Source organism: Pezoporus wallicus, unplaced genomic scaffold (genome assembly GCF_028554395.1).
Source record: "Pezoporus wallicus isolate ANWC-B61680 ecotype Strahan unplaced genomic scaffold, APGP_CSIRO_Pwel_v1 contig_4166, whole genome shotgun sequence".
NCBI classification, from domain to species: Eukaryota; Metazoa; Chordata; class Aves; order Psittaciformes; family Psittacidae; genus Pezoporus; species Pezoporus wallicus.
This window is the reverse complement of record NW_026637685.1, coordinates 229902-245576: the sequence shown is the minus strand read 5'-3', so window position 1 is coordinate 245576 and position 15675 is coordinate 229902. Positions and strand designations below refer to the sequence as shown.

The 15675-nt window shown below is 37.2% G+C and overlaps 1 protein-coding gene across 3 annotated transcripts in view; it reads left to right on the top strand.

Moving 5' to 3' along the window:
- Window positions 1–15675, top strand: part of MGAT5 (alpha-1,6-mannosylglycoprotein 6-beta-N-acetylglucosaminyltransferase) — a 127300-nt gene that overhangs the window by 40429 nt on the left and 71196 nt on the right. For all 3 annotated transcript variants that reach the window (XM_057407184.1, XM_057407186.1, XM_057407183.1), the window contains 2 exons: window positions 9011–9391; window positions 12552–12719. In XM_057407184.1, the coding sequence (XP_057263167.1) occupies window positions 9154–9391; window positions 12552–12719 (406 nt within the window). In that variant the 5' untranslated portion in view covers window positions 9011–9153. The remainder of the gene's footprint in view (window positions 1–9010; window positions 9392–12551; window positions 12720–15675) is intronic.

Here is a 15675-nt window from a genome sequence, read left to right as displayed (position 1 = left end):
CAATTTATTTAAACTCAATGTAATGAGAATTTATTTTTGATTATCCACTGTCCCCAGCAAATTATAAGAAATTCAAGAAAGTTAATTTTCTTACACAGATGTATTTATATTTTTGTCTTCTAATTTGGAAAACTTTTTCAGTAAGATGTTGCGGGTATTTTAAGCATTAATATGCTTGGATCTTTCCTTAAATCTTGTACTTTATTTTTAGTTGTCTGTCTGGGGTCCAGCATAATTGCCGAGAACTGTTTAGTGTGTTGACCACCAAACTGACAAGGGATGATAGTTGGACATCCACACTGATGAGGGCTTTCTTGCTGAATACAAAGAACTTTTTGACTTTCCTTTGTGAGTTGGACAGAGCTGCTCTTGAGAGTTACTTGTTTTTTCTTTTGGAGAGACTGCAAGATGTGATGTAACAGGCTGATCTGTAGCTAATATCAATGTGTGAGACTGGATCCTGGAGTATCTGCTTGATGCAAATGAGCTAATGGATCCAATTTCTAAATAATAAACTTACTTTTTCTTGGAGTGCTAAGTAATTTGGTTGCTTTGTTTATAAGCTGAATTTTATTATTCATTGAAAATAAAGTTTTCTGAAGAAGTTCATAACGATGCTTGTAGCTCCTGATACCAGTTAGGCTGTGTCCTAAAGAGATGGGAGAGAATTATCAGAAACCAAATTGCACACATGGGACTGCTCTGTAAGAACCAAGGACATTTTGTTCATAACTTTTTAGAGAACTTCCAGGTGATCTGAAAAGTATGAGACCATGCTTCTCAGTAGGTGCCATATTTATGCTTTTCAGAGCATAAATGCCAAATGTAGACGCAAAAATGATATAAGAGGATGTCATGTAGCCTTTAACTGAGGGTAGTTGGGAAGAAGGGAAGTGAAGAAGGTATGTACTTGTATCCACAGTGGAAATATGATAAAATTTATTGGCCATGAGACCTATTTTTAAAACACATTAAAATTAATGGAAGTAACTTAAGGTTGGTTTGTTCAGTTACATGAGACTCTTGAAAGCATGAGAACATGACTCATGCATACTTTTTTCACTGGTTTTAGGGATGTTGTAGATGATGACTGTTCCTCTCAGCCTCTGTAAGAGACTTTCTTGTAAAATAAAATAAAATTTAATAAAAACCCAAACCAAAACAAACCAAGAAAAAAAAAAAAAACAAAACAACAAAACAATCTAAACCTTGATCAGCATACTGACATCCCAAAATGTTCTTTTTTAGTGGGAAAATGCTACTTTGGGCATCTTGTTTAAATGCAGTAACAAGACAAATGTCATTAATGTACCCTATACCTTGGCTGTTGGCATGTTTAAACCCAGCTGGTAACTCAGAACCACACAGCCGCTTGCTGTGCCCCTCTTCCTTCCCCCCCTGCTCCTGGGGAGCTGGGGAGGAGAATTGAGGGTGTAAATCCCATGGGTTGAGATAAGAATAGTCCAGTAACTAAGGTATAACACAAAACCACTACTGCTATCACCAATAATAATAAGGGAAATAACAAGGGGAGAGTATATAAAAATAAAAAGGGAAAAGGAGAAAAAAGCAGTAAACACAAGTGATGCACAATACAATTGCCCACCACTCACTGACGGATACCCAGCCCAACCGAAGCAGTGATCTGGGCCTTCTGTGTAACTCCCTCCAGTTTATATACTGAGCGTGACATGCTGTGGTGTGGAATACCCTGTTGGCTAGTTTGGGTCAGGTGTCCTGTCTCTGCTTCCTCCTGGCTTCCCGTGTTCCTCCTCCCTGGCAGAGCATGAGACTGAAAAGTCCTTGGTTGGAGTAAGCATCACTTGGCAGCAACTAAAAACATCGGTCTTATCAGTGTTGTTCCCAGGCTGAAAGTCAAAAATGCAGCACTGCACCAGCTACTAAGAAGGACAAAAACAACTGCTACTGCTGAACCCAGGACACCAATAAATGACTGTTAAAATGTGGATTTATTTTATTTGTTCAAGGTCAGGAATATTTCTGCTTTTCTGAGGTTCAGGGATGTCCTATTCCTAAAATTTGTTGGATTTTGTCTTGTTTTTTGGGTTGGGGGGGGGGGGGGGGGGGGGGTCGACGTTTTTATCTCCAAGCACTTCATTAAAAGAAGATCAGATTAGTTTGTGATTATGGTACTACATGTATTGCCTGGAGTGTTTTTAATTGATTAACAGTATCTGAACTATAAGGATATCAATCCATAAGGATTTTTCCTGTAATCGTTTTTCCTTTGTCTTCTGTGTAAACCTTCCTCCCTTTTTCACTCTTTCTTCCCTGAAATACCAGAGTAAGCAAACAACATGATAGGAAGAACATGTGATGGTTTAATTTCTGTAGGACTAAACTATAGAAAATTATGTGCTAGGTAGAAAACTGGGAACGTGTTGGAGTATTCCCTGAAACCACAGACCCACGTGCGGAAATTAAGGTGGGGTTGCCACCCAAACTGTGTCTAGGTGGAGAGTTTCTTTTTGAAAGTGAAGGCAAGGTGCTTGCTGAAGCTGAAAATTTACTTTGTTTCATGGCATCTTATCAAGGCTGCTTTTTTCTCCTTCAACTTTCATCCCACCCCCTCCTGCCAGTTTTTACTACATGTACACTCACAGAAGCAAACATGTCATCTTCCCTTCAGCCTATAAAAAAAACCAAACCCAGAGTATTTATATTCTTGTTCTCCCTCAGTCCATCTGTCCTGCTTCTACTGTTGTGACCCAGTGTTGTTCTGCTTTTCTCACTTCATGGGATTGCGCTTCAGGCACAGTATGCAGTGCCATTTTAACTGTAGATGAGTGATGAGAGGGAAGACATAGTGACATCTGTCAGCTGGGAGAAAAGAATGGGTTGGCAGAAGCATTGCTGAAAATAAAATTTAGCAGCAGAGAAAAAGCAAGACTTAAGACTTTCCATGAAGCTAAGGAAGTGGTTTTATGCATTTATTTTATATGCTAAGGAACTTAAATTATAAAGCATACAGTTAGCAAAAGCATGCATAAACACGAATTTGGGACAGTTCTGTGATTTTTCATCTACCTCTTCTTCCTGAGGTGCTGGGAATGGAGACTGCCTGTGTGAGCACACATCATTTTGAAATGCGAGTATACTTGCAGGAATCGAGCATCTTTTTTCTTCTTTGATCTAGTTTATCCTTTCTTATATTGTACCGACACAACATAGGACTGTTCTTTGATTTCTTTTGACTGTATTTAAGTGGTAAGCTGCATCTTATCCCATTGTTAATGCTGTATTTTGGAAGAAGGAAAGGTATATTCAGGCTCCATAAAGGCTAAAGAAAGCCAAGATCTTGCATTAAATAAAAAAGGGGCTGGGTGGGTTCAATATGGATTGCAGTATTTCAGAACACAGATTGGCCAGCTGGGGTGAGACATCTGCTGAGATACTCCTGCAGGAATGAAGAACAGCAGTACCAGGAAATACATTAACTTGCATTCAGCTGGGATATAGCTCACATCTGTTTAGGCAGTGCAGCTGCAGGAGGGGACAGTGAACATCAGCCTGGAATCCCAGCTTTTGTGTATGTTGAAGCATGTCTTGTTTAAACTGTTAAAACCTAGCAGTCCCAGTTTGGACTCATTGCTCCTAGTAAGGAGGTTTTAGAGGATTGCCTATCCCTTTTGAGATGCATTACATCAGCTTCTGCACGAAGCATGACTCCTGGCATCCCTTAGCAGAGAAGTGCTAGGATATGGCAGGTGTTTTTACTCACCACTGTGTTTTCTGGCTGTAAACCCGGTGTGTTGGCAGACTGGGACTTGAATTATCATTAGTTTTTAGGTTAACATACGCTTCATAAGAACAAAAGAAATTTATGTCTAGATGTCCTCGGCTGGTCTGTAGCAAGTTGTTCTGCAAACAGTTGCAAGCGGAAGTACAGTGTGCTCTCTTCAGAGAAAAATCTAGGAAATAGATCAGTATTTGCGTTAGGATCCTAGTGTGGGGTTTTTTAAGAGGCTGATTGTGGTACAGTAATTACGCAGCATCAAGCATGGTGGTACAGTGCTGCAACTGAATTTGTGTCATTTGTGTATGGATATATATGTAAGAAGAGAATGAGAGATTCCTGTGACTGAAGGTCCGGAAGGCTGCTACAACAGTTGTTTAACCCAGCTTTAAATTTTATAACAAAACCTCACTAAATTGGTACTCATTAGCAGTATACATTGCTAATGGCTAGATCTTCCTAATCATTACCACTGCATATTCAAAATAATTAGTCTGTAACAATGTCACTATCAATTAATTGTGAGCACACGGTACCATAGAGCTGGTGCCATGTATTTAGCGCAGATAGCTATGGTCCTTGATGTTCCAGGCTGTCACAGGTGGCTTTTCTTCTTGCTTAGCAGTTTTATTCCTCCTTTTCAGCATTTGCTGCTATTGAAAGAAAAGCAGGGTTTTTCCAAATCTCAAGGTTGCACTTCAGCAGTGACCAAGAATTGACCCTCACTGGGTTGCTTATGGTTCTGGGGCCTCTAGTTTCAACCTGTGCCCGTATTTTCAAGGCCTGTGTTGTTATCTCATATCTAAGCTGTATGCCGTAACAAGAGGCACCTGGTACCCAGCTCTAGTTCTAATTCACACAACAAGTTCTCCTAATAATTTCACAAGCATAAGAGGCCAGAATTTGGGCCTTGTACATTTGCAATAGGAACACAGCATAGGGCTTGAGGCCTGTTCATAGCAGTGGCAATACTATTTTTGCTGAGCTGCTTGGTACAAAACTGCATATACATTGTTTACTAGTCATGCTCTGTAAGTTTACTAATGTTTGAGTTCATAACAAGTAAATAATTAAATACTACTTAATCTTCAGTTACTTTTATGGGTGGAACAGCTTCTGCTTTGGCTACAGAAAGTTAAGGTTGTAATAACTGTGAAGGGTAGTGATGAACAGCACTGCATTAAACTGATGAACAGTTGAATCCTGACTATCCTGAGGATAGTGCTGTTCCAAGGTTACCCTGAGTAAGTACTACTTCTTACGTAGGTACAGATTAGACAGAGAGCATCAGGCTTTTTATATGTCCTATGTACAAATAAACATTGTTTAATATCTTGAAGATGATTAATTCTCCTTTTTAATTGTGAAGACAAATACATGGATTATGTGTCACCAAAATCTGTTCATATGAAGATTGTACTCTCTTTTAAGCAGTTAAAAAAAAAAATAAATAAAAAGGGAAAGATTATAAAGTCTTAAAATGCCGAGAACTGTGATTTGCCTCACTGAAGTACAGATCACTTCAGCATTGGAGTCCTTTCCTGATATGATTCTAAATAGCATGTGGGGTTTTTTGTTTGATGGCACAGACCTGGTAATGTTATCCTCTGTAACCAATGAATTGACCAGCTGTTGAACAGGATTTTATTAAATACAGAACAGGGGAAAATGTGGTTTTAATGAAGCTGTTTAATAGTCTTAGTTCTTTTAGGAATTCAGAATTCTTACACTTGTTTAAATGGGTACAAAGTTAGCCTTTTCCATAAAAATGTGCTAATCATTTTTGTCAAGGGTAGAGGTAGTTCTGTTTTAAATCGTGCCATTTTTCACAAAGGGTGTAACTTGTCTGTTTGAAGCGTAACAAATCACAACAAAACACCAGTGTATTGGTTTAACTGGGGGGAGATTTTTGTCAGAGTTAAATTTAAGGAAGAATATAACAAAGCTGTTCTGTATTAAAGTTTTTCTTGCCCTGTATATCTTTTCACTTTCACCCTGTTTTTCACACTTGGCATTTAGTTTTGGTACATTAGCTACTCTCAGTAAATCAAGAGGAATTATCTTCTTAACGGTTTTATGAACAACCTCACAAGTATGGCATACCGAGTTCACAGAATGCTGGAATTGTTTCAGGAGTTGTCTTAGAGTGAGACAGCCTCTTTCCAGAGGTTAGAAAAACCCCCAAGCTCCAATGGAACAAAAAAGCCTGTCATTCCTTAGAGGCATGTGCAAATACATGTTTCCATATCCTCTTCAGATATGACTCCTATTGTGTATTTTGAAGACTAGGCCAGGAAAAGGCCTTAATAGTTAACAGGATCAGCTCCTTTGCAAACATTTTTAAGGGAAGGGGGAGAATAAGGATAATGTTCTACTACTTTACATTTAGGAATGGCTTACTTGGTAGTCATAACTGATATATACTATCAATATAACTAGCGTAAGGTGTCTCTGCCCATGGCAGGGGGGTTGGAACTAGATGATCTTAAGGTCCTTTCCAACCCTAATTATTCTATGATTCTATGATAAGTAGTTAGTAAGCGTGATGAAAGTCCATGATTGATTGCAGTAGAAAAGAAGTATGTTTAGTTTTTCAACTGTTGCTCATTGCAGTTATTAATTCCCTGTTAAAACAGAAATACAGAGGTATTTCTGTGTTGCTGTCATAATTCATTCCACATAACTTCTTGATATCTTCTGACCATTGTCCACTTAGATACCACATAATGAGTCATTATAGATATGTGGTAATCATTAACTGGCAATAGTTGTATTGCAGTCCGTGACATCTGCAAATTTAGGATTAAACATATACCGAAGTCAGTATGGGTGTGGGTCCAAGCCACAGAGGTGGTGGAAAGCACAAAGATTCTTCTCTTGCACACTTTACAATCCTCCATGGACACCAGCAGTGCTGTAAAGATAATCAGTTAAGTATATATTGTTGGGCATTCGTCAAGTTGCTAGCCACTGGAATTGCTTAAGTGGCAGTAAAAATGGGGCTGGTTTGTGGTTTTATTGCTTTTAGTACTTGAAATAATGGGGGCCATTCTTCCACCTGTCAATGAATTTTAATCCTTTCTAATGGCAAAACTTTAATATTTGCTGTCTACCTTGCTACAGTTTTTGAGGGGATTGAAGGCTTTTTTTTTTCTTCTGTTGATAAACAGAATGGCAAAGTCAACAGTTGTATTTAAGTAGATCGTTTTCATATGTTAAACATACACTGGTTTTGTAATCTTCTTTGTTTCTGTTCTAGAAATTGAAAAAGAAAATTGTGAAATACTTGCATTTTTCTATTACTGTTTGTAATGTTTATTCTGTTCTGTCAGTTTTCTTCCTAGACAACTAGTAAAAAAAAATTATTTATACTTGCCTGTTCAAACACGGTGGTGATAGGTTGACTTTTTTATTCAGTGTTTCCCACTTCACAAACAACTGATAATTGGGGAAGAAATACTGACTTATTGCTGCAAATCCTATTGCTGTAGAGGACACTGTCAATTCTTACTTGAAATTAAGCCATTGAAGGATTCTATACAGAAAATTTCCAATTTCTTTTTGTGACATTGTTTTAAACTATGATTTTTTTTCTGTATTTTATCAGACCAGATATTGCAAAGAATAGTAAAACATTCAGGTTTTAATGAAATAACAATACTCTACTTTTTAGTCAGTCCAGGAGTGTCCCAAGGCTTTAGTTACATAAATTCAGAGAAGTAAAACTTCCCTCTGCCATTTCTTAGAAAATTAACTTTTATGGAGAGCAACATTAAACAGAGTACTTCATTTTCTCTATTGATACTAATCATTTTCTTTATTGAGGCATTTTAAGTGTGGAAAAGGTCAGCTTGAGGGCTTTGTAATCTTTTTCACTGTACTTGCAATTCATTTTTCTGCACCATTCCTCCTTAAGCAGACAATGGCTACAAATTGTGCTGTTAGCAATGTGCATGCATGGTACAGTTACTGCCTTGTCTGATGTTAGTGTACTGTGTAGTGCACATTTGCTTCTGCAGTCGATAATAGTCAATAATGCTAAACTCACACACAAGACATTTTGGAAGATAAGTGCTCCAAAGGTATTTCTGTCACTCTGCAGAACTGCTGGTTCAAGCGAAAGCAGAAAATCCAAAGGCAATTTTAACAAACAGAGAGCACTGCTAGCAGGCGTCTGTGTAATTATCCTATTAAAAAAAAAGAGTAACATCTACTTTATCTGTACCAGAGCAGAATGGAAGGGAGCATTATGTTCTCTAATCCTGTCTGGAAGCATTATGAAGCTAAAAGGATAACATTTTACCAAATCATGTGTTTAACATGATAGGTTACACTTAATTACCTTTTAATTACCTTTCTTCTTGTTGGGCTTTATGCTAAGGACCCTGCCTGCAGCCCTCATCACAGAGCTTTTCTTGCCTTTAGATTCTTCATGCCAGGTTTTATTTTTGAGTTTACCATGAAAAGGTGGTCCTACAGTGTCTTGAAAGCCATTATACCTTTTTTTTTTCCCTAGTGTGTCAAAAGTTCTGAGAACATTATTTTTGTGTACAAAAGACTTGTAGCATTTAGGTGTATGTGTTTTGAATTTGATTGTAAAGGGCAAACTCTTTGGACTATGTTTTATGAATAAGGAGTACTGTGCATGGCAGAGGCCCCACAGGAGCAAGAGGAGATTATTTCAGCCTTCTGACTGCTTGCAGTGTAAGCCAGAAGAGTGTATTGGCTTAAATAATGTAGGTTTCTTTTTTTCTTCTTTACCCCTGGGGGAGTCTGGTTTCCTGATCACCTATCTAGCCATATGCTGTAGCTCTTGCCAGGAACTCCAAGCAGTGTCACTGCCAGCTAAAATTACTTTTTTCTGAGAGCTAAATTATGCTGAGAATTGTCTTAAGTTATCGCACTGGCAATATCACAAAGTTTCGTGTATGCACATAAAAAAAAATATGTAAAAGCAGCCTTACCTTGAAATTCAGCTTAGAAACCACTTCAAGCATTGAATTTTATCCGTATACTTAGAGGTGTTCTGCACCTGCTCAGACTCATCACTCCCTCTTCATTCTTTCCGGTGCTTTTCTCGGCTTCTTTGTGCTCTGGCTAGTACAGTACAATGTTGATACAGACAAATTAAACATTTAAAAAAAAAAGCATTTTGTCTACTCCTGTATTAGTGAAGGTGAAGTCCTACCACAGCTGGTAAAACCTTCTAATATGTTGTGGTAACAGTGTTTCTTTTCTTTCCTTTTACAACAGGATGGAACTGAAATACGGATATACTTTGACTAAGGAGTTGGAATAAGACTGAGTTCCGCTCTGTGATACCATGACCATGGACTTGCTGTTTGGCTTCATGCTTTAGGAACTTTCATAGTAACTGTGTGAAGCTGTTGGGAATCATGGCATTCTCTCCATGGAAGCTGTCCTCTCAGAAACTTGGCTTTTTTCTGGTGACTTTTGGTTTCATTTGGGGAATGATGCTTCTGCATTTTACTATTCAGCAGCAAACACAACATGAAAGCAGTTCAGTCCTGCGTGAGCAAATTTTGGATCTTAGCAAAAGATATATCAAAGCATTAGCTGAAGAAAATAAAAATGTGGTTGATGGGCCTTATGTTGGGACAGTGACAGCATACGGTAAGTGTGTGCTCTGGATTACATGGTGATCTTATTAAAGTTTCTTCTGAATTGTCCAAACATTTTGCTTCAGAATGCTACTCAATTGACATACTTTACACTGTGGATTTTCTGCACAGATGGAGAAAAGAGCCTTCACTTGTAAATATGAAATGGGAAAAATTTTACAGTTCCAGTCACTTGGAAATGAAGTTGTCTGCTAATTTTTATTACATCTGTCTAGTAGCTGTATCTAGTATGCCTCAGGTTATTTGTTAGAACTTGCTCTAAAATAAACCATTTTTGCTGTTTTTGCAAAACATGGGAAGCTTTTCAGTTTGTGTATCAGTGATCTGAGAAATTCCTTGTGGAAGAAGAACTTGCCTTACTGGTAAGGATCTATGTTTATTTCTTCTTCTTTCCCCTTTCACTTCTTTGTTCAGTAAGTTTGTCAGTTTACTTAACTTTTAAGTTTAATTATCTGGCATAATCTTAAATTAAGATCAATATATTATTTTTACCTCAGGGTAGAGAACTCTCTGTGAGTTTCAGTGCCTTGTTTGACATGAAGTCTTAATGCTTACTCTTTTCCCCTAAAAGAAGATTTTTTGAGTGTGTGAAGCTGCTTGCCTTAAAGCCTGAGGTTATGATCTTAAGCATAGCTAACAATTATATTGCTTTATTGCTTAAGCAAAGCTGTCGTTATTCTGTTACTTCTGATTTGTTGAATTAGTATTGTAATCTTACAGAGCAATACAAACTAAATAGCCTTTACTGTATCAGTCAATATTAGATCAGTTAATACTAGAATCAGTCAATACTAGATCAGTCTTTAGATTGAAGACCTCCAAGCAAGTAGAGGTCCCTAGAGAATTGTGTGTGTAGCCTTAAAACAAAACCCTATCTGCCATATATCTTGTAAGGGTACTTGGTGGTAGGGGAATTAAAGAAAATAAACAAAACAAAAAACAAAAAAAACAGGTTGTCTCCAGAAATTGAAGGTAACTATATTAATACGTGTCCTAGCTAGGTCTAAGGGTAGAGGATATAGTTAAACTAAGCTCCCTCTGCAGCTTGTTGCCTGTGTTATTCTTTCCGTTTCAAATCCCAGTGAGGAGTAAGTTGAATTGCCAACAGTGGTCAAGTTCCTAGGAGAAGTTAGAGAACATCTGAAAATAGGTGAAATAACTATGTAACTCTTCTGTGAAGGTAAACCTAAGTTTTTTGTAGAAATTTCAACTTCCACGGCTAAGAGGAATTTTAAGTTTAAGGATAAATTTGGACAGGTGTTTTCAAATGAGGAATATGGAAAGATGCAAAATATTGGTAATGTATTTAGTTATAATGTTAGAGGCAAAGATGCTATGGTGAGTGATTAACGTCATATTAAATAATGCTTTATGAAACTGAGCAAGATAATTACTTAATAAGCAAGTAAATTTGTCCTGTTTGGCATCAAATGAGTTGTTGATAGCAAACGATCAGGTTAACTATTCATGACTAAACACATTAATGACTAATATTAATGATAATTTGTAAAGTTGGTTCACTAGTCTATGAAAATTAATACCGTTGCTACTTAGCCTCGTTATTGCTTTTATTTTTACCCTCTGGTTGATGTTAGTGAGCATAGTCATGATTTCCATGCTCAACAATAAGTTTTAAGTTTGCTTGATTTGGCGGCTTTTACCCACCCAGAAGATTTTCAGTTATTCCTTAATTGTGATTGCACAGCTTGTTCACTATGTCACTTTTACTTTATTCACCTGTTGGGCTGTTGGATCTATCACTTTACTTTTGAAGGTTGTAGTCCAAATATGCACAGAGTATTATATTTTTGTAGCAGTAAACAGTTGTTTTACAAAAATTATGATGAATCTGTGCTTCTGCCCTCCCCTTCTCAAATGAGGCTTCAATTGTTTGGTTTTGTGGTGTTTGTTTTTTCGGGGAGCTGGTTTTTTTGTTTGTTCTGGTGAGCAGTCTCTCATACCTTTTCTTCTGTACACAATACCATTAAGAGACCTCTGGACCCTTTTAAAATAGTCCGAATCATTATTAGTGCTTAAGAGTCCATCTTCTGATCTTTAAAGATCAGAGGAAAACACGCAGCTATAAAGAAAAAAAAAAAAAAGTTTATAGCTCCATGGAGTAAACACAGCTCTCCTTTTATCTGGAAAAAAGAAACATACGCCTTCGAAAAGTAATAGCATTTTTTTATTTACTATCTCATTTGCACAAGAATTGGATTAGTCATAAAGAATAAAACGAGATAGTACAAAGTAGGTGTGGCAAAAATGCAGCTGGTGTTAGGGGCAGAGGAATCTTCAGATGTATGGAGAGATTTTCTATTACAGATCAGAAAGTTATTTGATTCTGAAATTGTGGAAAGCAGAAAATATATTAAGCATATGCACCTGTAATTATTATATTTAATTAAATGGGAAAATAATGTAAATTAATTGCACTGAATTCTTTAATCTTGAGACAATGGTAAATAAGCAAATAAAAATATTATATTTCATCTTCTTTGGCTTGTTGCCACTATAATTACACAGTTTAGTCTGATAGTGGTCCATTTTTTCCCTGTTGCCCACAGTTCTCTAAGTTTGCCCAGCTGTCTGGGTCACTGCAAGAAATCCAAACAAAAGAAAAGGGAAAGAAAAATTATTAGAGAATTTTTTCTGGGATGCCATTTGATAGGCAAACTTCTGTTACTGTTTGTTGCGTTCCATGTGAAGGTGAAAGTTTTTGTACTGACGCAAAGCTGTCCCTCTTGGAAAGGGGATTTTTGTTTCCAAGTGACTGAGCACAGACTGTTCCTCTAATAGTGCTTGAACATGGATTTAGATTCAGACTCATTATTATTTAAGCAGCTTCTTGAGCTATTACAAAGCATGCACTTTTTCTGTTCCCATGTGCATATCCATGAAAGCTCACACTTCACCTTGAATATAGGATATATATATGAGTTGCAGTGTGCTTTATAAAATACATTTAGGGAAATTTGTACCCGAGACTGAACAAAGTAGGGAATGTTAGTGTATAGAACTGCTAATGACAAAGGGTTGCACTGATGAAGTGTCTTTATATATTCCAGTCTCATTCTTGTATCTATTTTTGATTCTGTCAAACAGTGTGCGTCGCATTATTAAGCAAGTTAACTTTTCATTTTCATTTGTAGATTTGAAGAAGACACTTGCTGTCTTGTTGGATAATATCTTGCAGCGCATTGGGAAGCTAGAGTCCAAGGTGGAAAACCTTGTGCTTAATGGAACAGGAGCAAATTCTACCAACAATACTACCACTCCTGCTCCTAGCTTGGGAGCTGCTGAAAAGCTTAATGTAGCAGGTGAGTACGGCAATTGTTTAAAATATTTATGGACTTTTTAATCTGTATATATTTCTCTCTTCACCGTAGCATGATTTTTCAGTGTTAGATATTTGGAATGCCTTAGTAAACAAAATTCAAAGTCAAAATCTAGCCTATGTCAATGGCAATCTAAAGTCCAGTGGTTGTTTACAAGCACAGAGGAAGACTTTGTTCTATGGTAACTTGAATACATTGAAGAAAATAAAATTCTCTGCCGAAGGGGTATAGTCTACCTTGTTCATAGTCAATTTCATACTTTAAAAGGTTGCACTTTAGAATGAAGAAACTGGGCAAGCATTTTCTCTCTAAGCCTGATTGCTCAGATTGGTATGAACTGCATTTCCACTGTATGCAATTTATTGGTTATTAGCTGAAAGAAAACATTTAGTATGTTTGTTAGTGATTATGATTTTAAATGTATTTCCCTACTCTGCTTAATAGCTCTTTCAATTTGATACAGAGAGAATGACCTACCTGGTGCCTTCAGCTTAAGTAAATATATGTTTTAAAATGTCATTTGAAGTCATTAATTTTTTTCTTCAGTGAATGGACTGTTTGCTACCCTTACAACTTCTCAAAACATTTGTGTCATCCTGTAGTGGTCGAATGCATTTGCTTGCCTCTTCACCTGCATATCTCAGTTCTTTTAGTGTTCCCAGCTGTGAATGTGGTTGGTACACTGGATGAATGTTGTTGTTTATGATGCCTGGTCTATTGCCCTGCATTTTGCCCTGTCACCAGTCTAGATAGATAGAGGGTGTCCTGACACATAGGAAGTCTTCTGGACTCACTTGTGCAGGTCCACGTCTCTCGGGGGGCCCCAGAGCTGAACGCGGTACTGCAGTCAGGGTCTCACAAGAGTGGAGTAGAGGGGGAGAAGCACCTCCCTTTAACCTGCTGGTCATGCTCCTTTGGATGCAACCCAGCATATGGTTAGCTTTCTGTGCTGCAAGTGCAGATTGCTGGGTCACATTGAGTCAGCACCACCAAGTCCTTCTCCTCAGGGCTTCTCTCAATCCTGTCTCTGCCCAGTCTGGGTTTTGTGTTTTTTTTTTGTATAAAATGAAAAAACATCCCTGTATATTTTCTTTCTGTAGCTGGACAAAAGAGAGACTTGATGCTGTGATTTCAATAGATTTGAAGATAATTGGAAGAAGGAAACGCGTGCTGTTGCTTATACATTTATAGGGAAAAGGTCATTGTTCTTATCTGATTTGGAAACACTTCTCATCAGTTCTTAGGGTGAATTGAATTTTGTTATTCTGGGAGTTTTCTAGACTCACAATTTTAGTACTCATGAGCAACATTTAAGGAGCTTGGTAGGAGTTTTCAGTTTGCAGTATTTACATAGCTTTTTGCTGCCTGGGGCTTGCATAGTGGCAAAGAACACTGTTGGTGTTATTAGAGCTTCAGCTTTTTTACTTTTGACTCTTGATACACTAATTTAAAATATCTGAAGTAACTGTATTAAGCAGCAACAACAGAAAATGTTAGGAAACAATTTCTTGAGGTTTTTTTACTGTTATTCTGTAGACTGGACACTGTCTTTTTGGGTATAGTAAAATGGAGCTTGAACCTAATCCTTGTATTAAAGTGCCAACTATTCATCTATTTGAGGCATTTGGTGGAAATTCATCTGATCAGAGGCAGACAAGCGGAAAAGAAAAGCTTATTTCTATTTCTGTCTTCATAGCAGTTTCCTGAGAGCAAACTCTGGAAGCCGTATGATTCCAGTAATATCATAATATGAATATCTCCTCTGTTAGGAAGGAATTGTTCAGAAAATAAGCTAGGTGAGTAAACATTGTGGTTACAGTATCAGCTGCAGTGTTGGTTTTGCCTGTAATATTTCAAAGCATCTTTCTTGTTGTGCTAGAGCAATTGAGATAATCTGAAAATTGTTGTAGAAGAAGGCATTTTGTTACGCAACAGTTTGTCATTTTACTGGACCTGAAACATGTATGTATACAAATACACATGTTGTTTTCATGGTTTTCTTTATATTCAGCCATTACACTATGAAATGATCCCAGAGAGCAAACATGTTCGTATTATTGTTCCTCTCCATCACCTGTAAAATTTTAATGCTTACTTTAGACAGATTCATGTTAGATGTTGTTAGTAATTTCAGTCTTTCTGTCTGGACAACTCTAGTATTTATGGAGCATCCTAACAACAGTAAGTTTAATATTTTTAGTATTTTTTTTGTAAAGACTTCTTGAGTTTCTTTTTTCTCAAATCTTTTTTAACTTGGAGTTGCTGCTTAAAACTCTGAATTAAATTAAGCATTCTATAGCCTCATTGATCAGTGCAACAGAGCAGTGTCATTAGCACACAGTCTTAGAGGAGACCTGCTTCCAGTGGAGCTGGATTTATTATTTTTTGATTGAGCAGTGACAGTACACAGAAACCTGATTCTATGGTCTATATAACCATGCCCCTTTATCTATGGAAAGCCTTTCTGAAATAAATGAAGCTTCATGCAGGCTTAAGCTGCACTTTAGCATCTATTGAAACTGCTCATAAACAGTGGTAGTAAATAGTGGAGCCCCTACTCATCCTGAAATCTGCATTTTGTCCTCACTGACCTTGTGTAGTTTACTGTGTGTTATTTACTACCTGACTAGGTAAAAGTCATAAAATAAGACATATTAGAGTGACAGGAAGGTGATTATACTGTAAATATCTGTCCTCACTGCTGTTTATGACTGGACAAACTCAAGAGCAAAGCATTATATTTTTCTTGTAATTTAAAACTGACTACCATGGCAGGCTAGACTTGTCAATCCAAATGTGCTATTAGCTTTACTTTATTGTGTATTTTAAGTATTAGTAATGCTTTCATGGGAAAAAAATAGTACTCTTTTATCTGCAAACTAGAAAGAACAGGATGATAATGATTATTCAACAGTGCTCCACACAAAGCCTCTCTGCA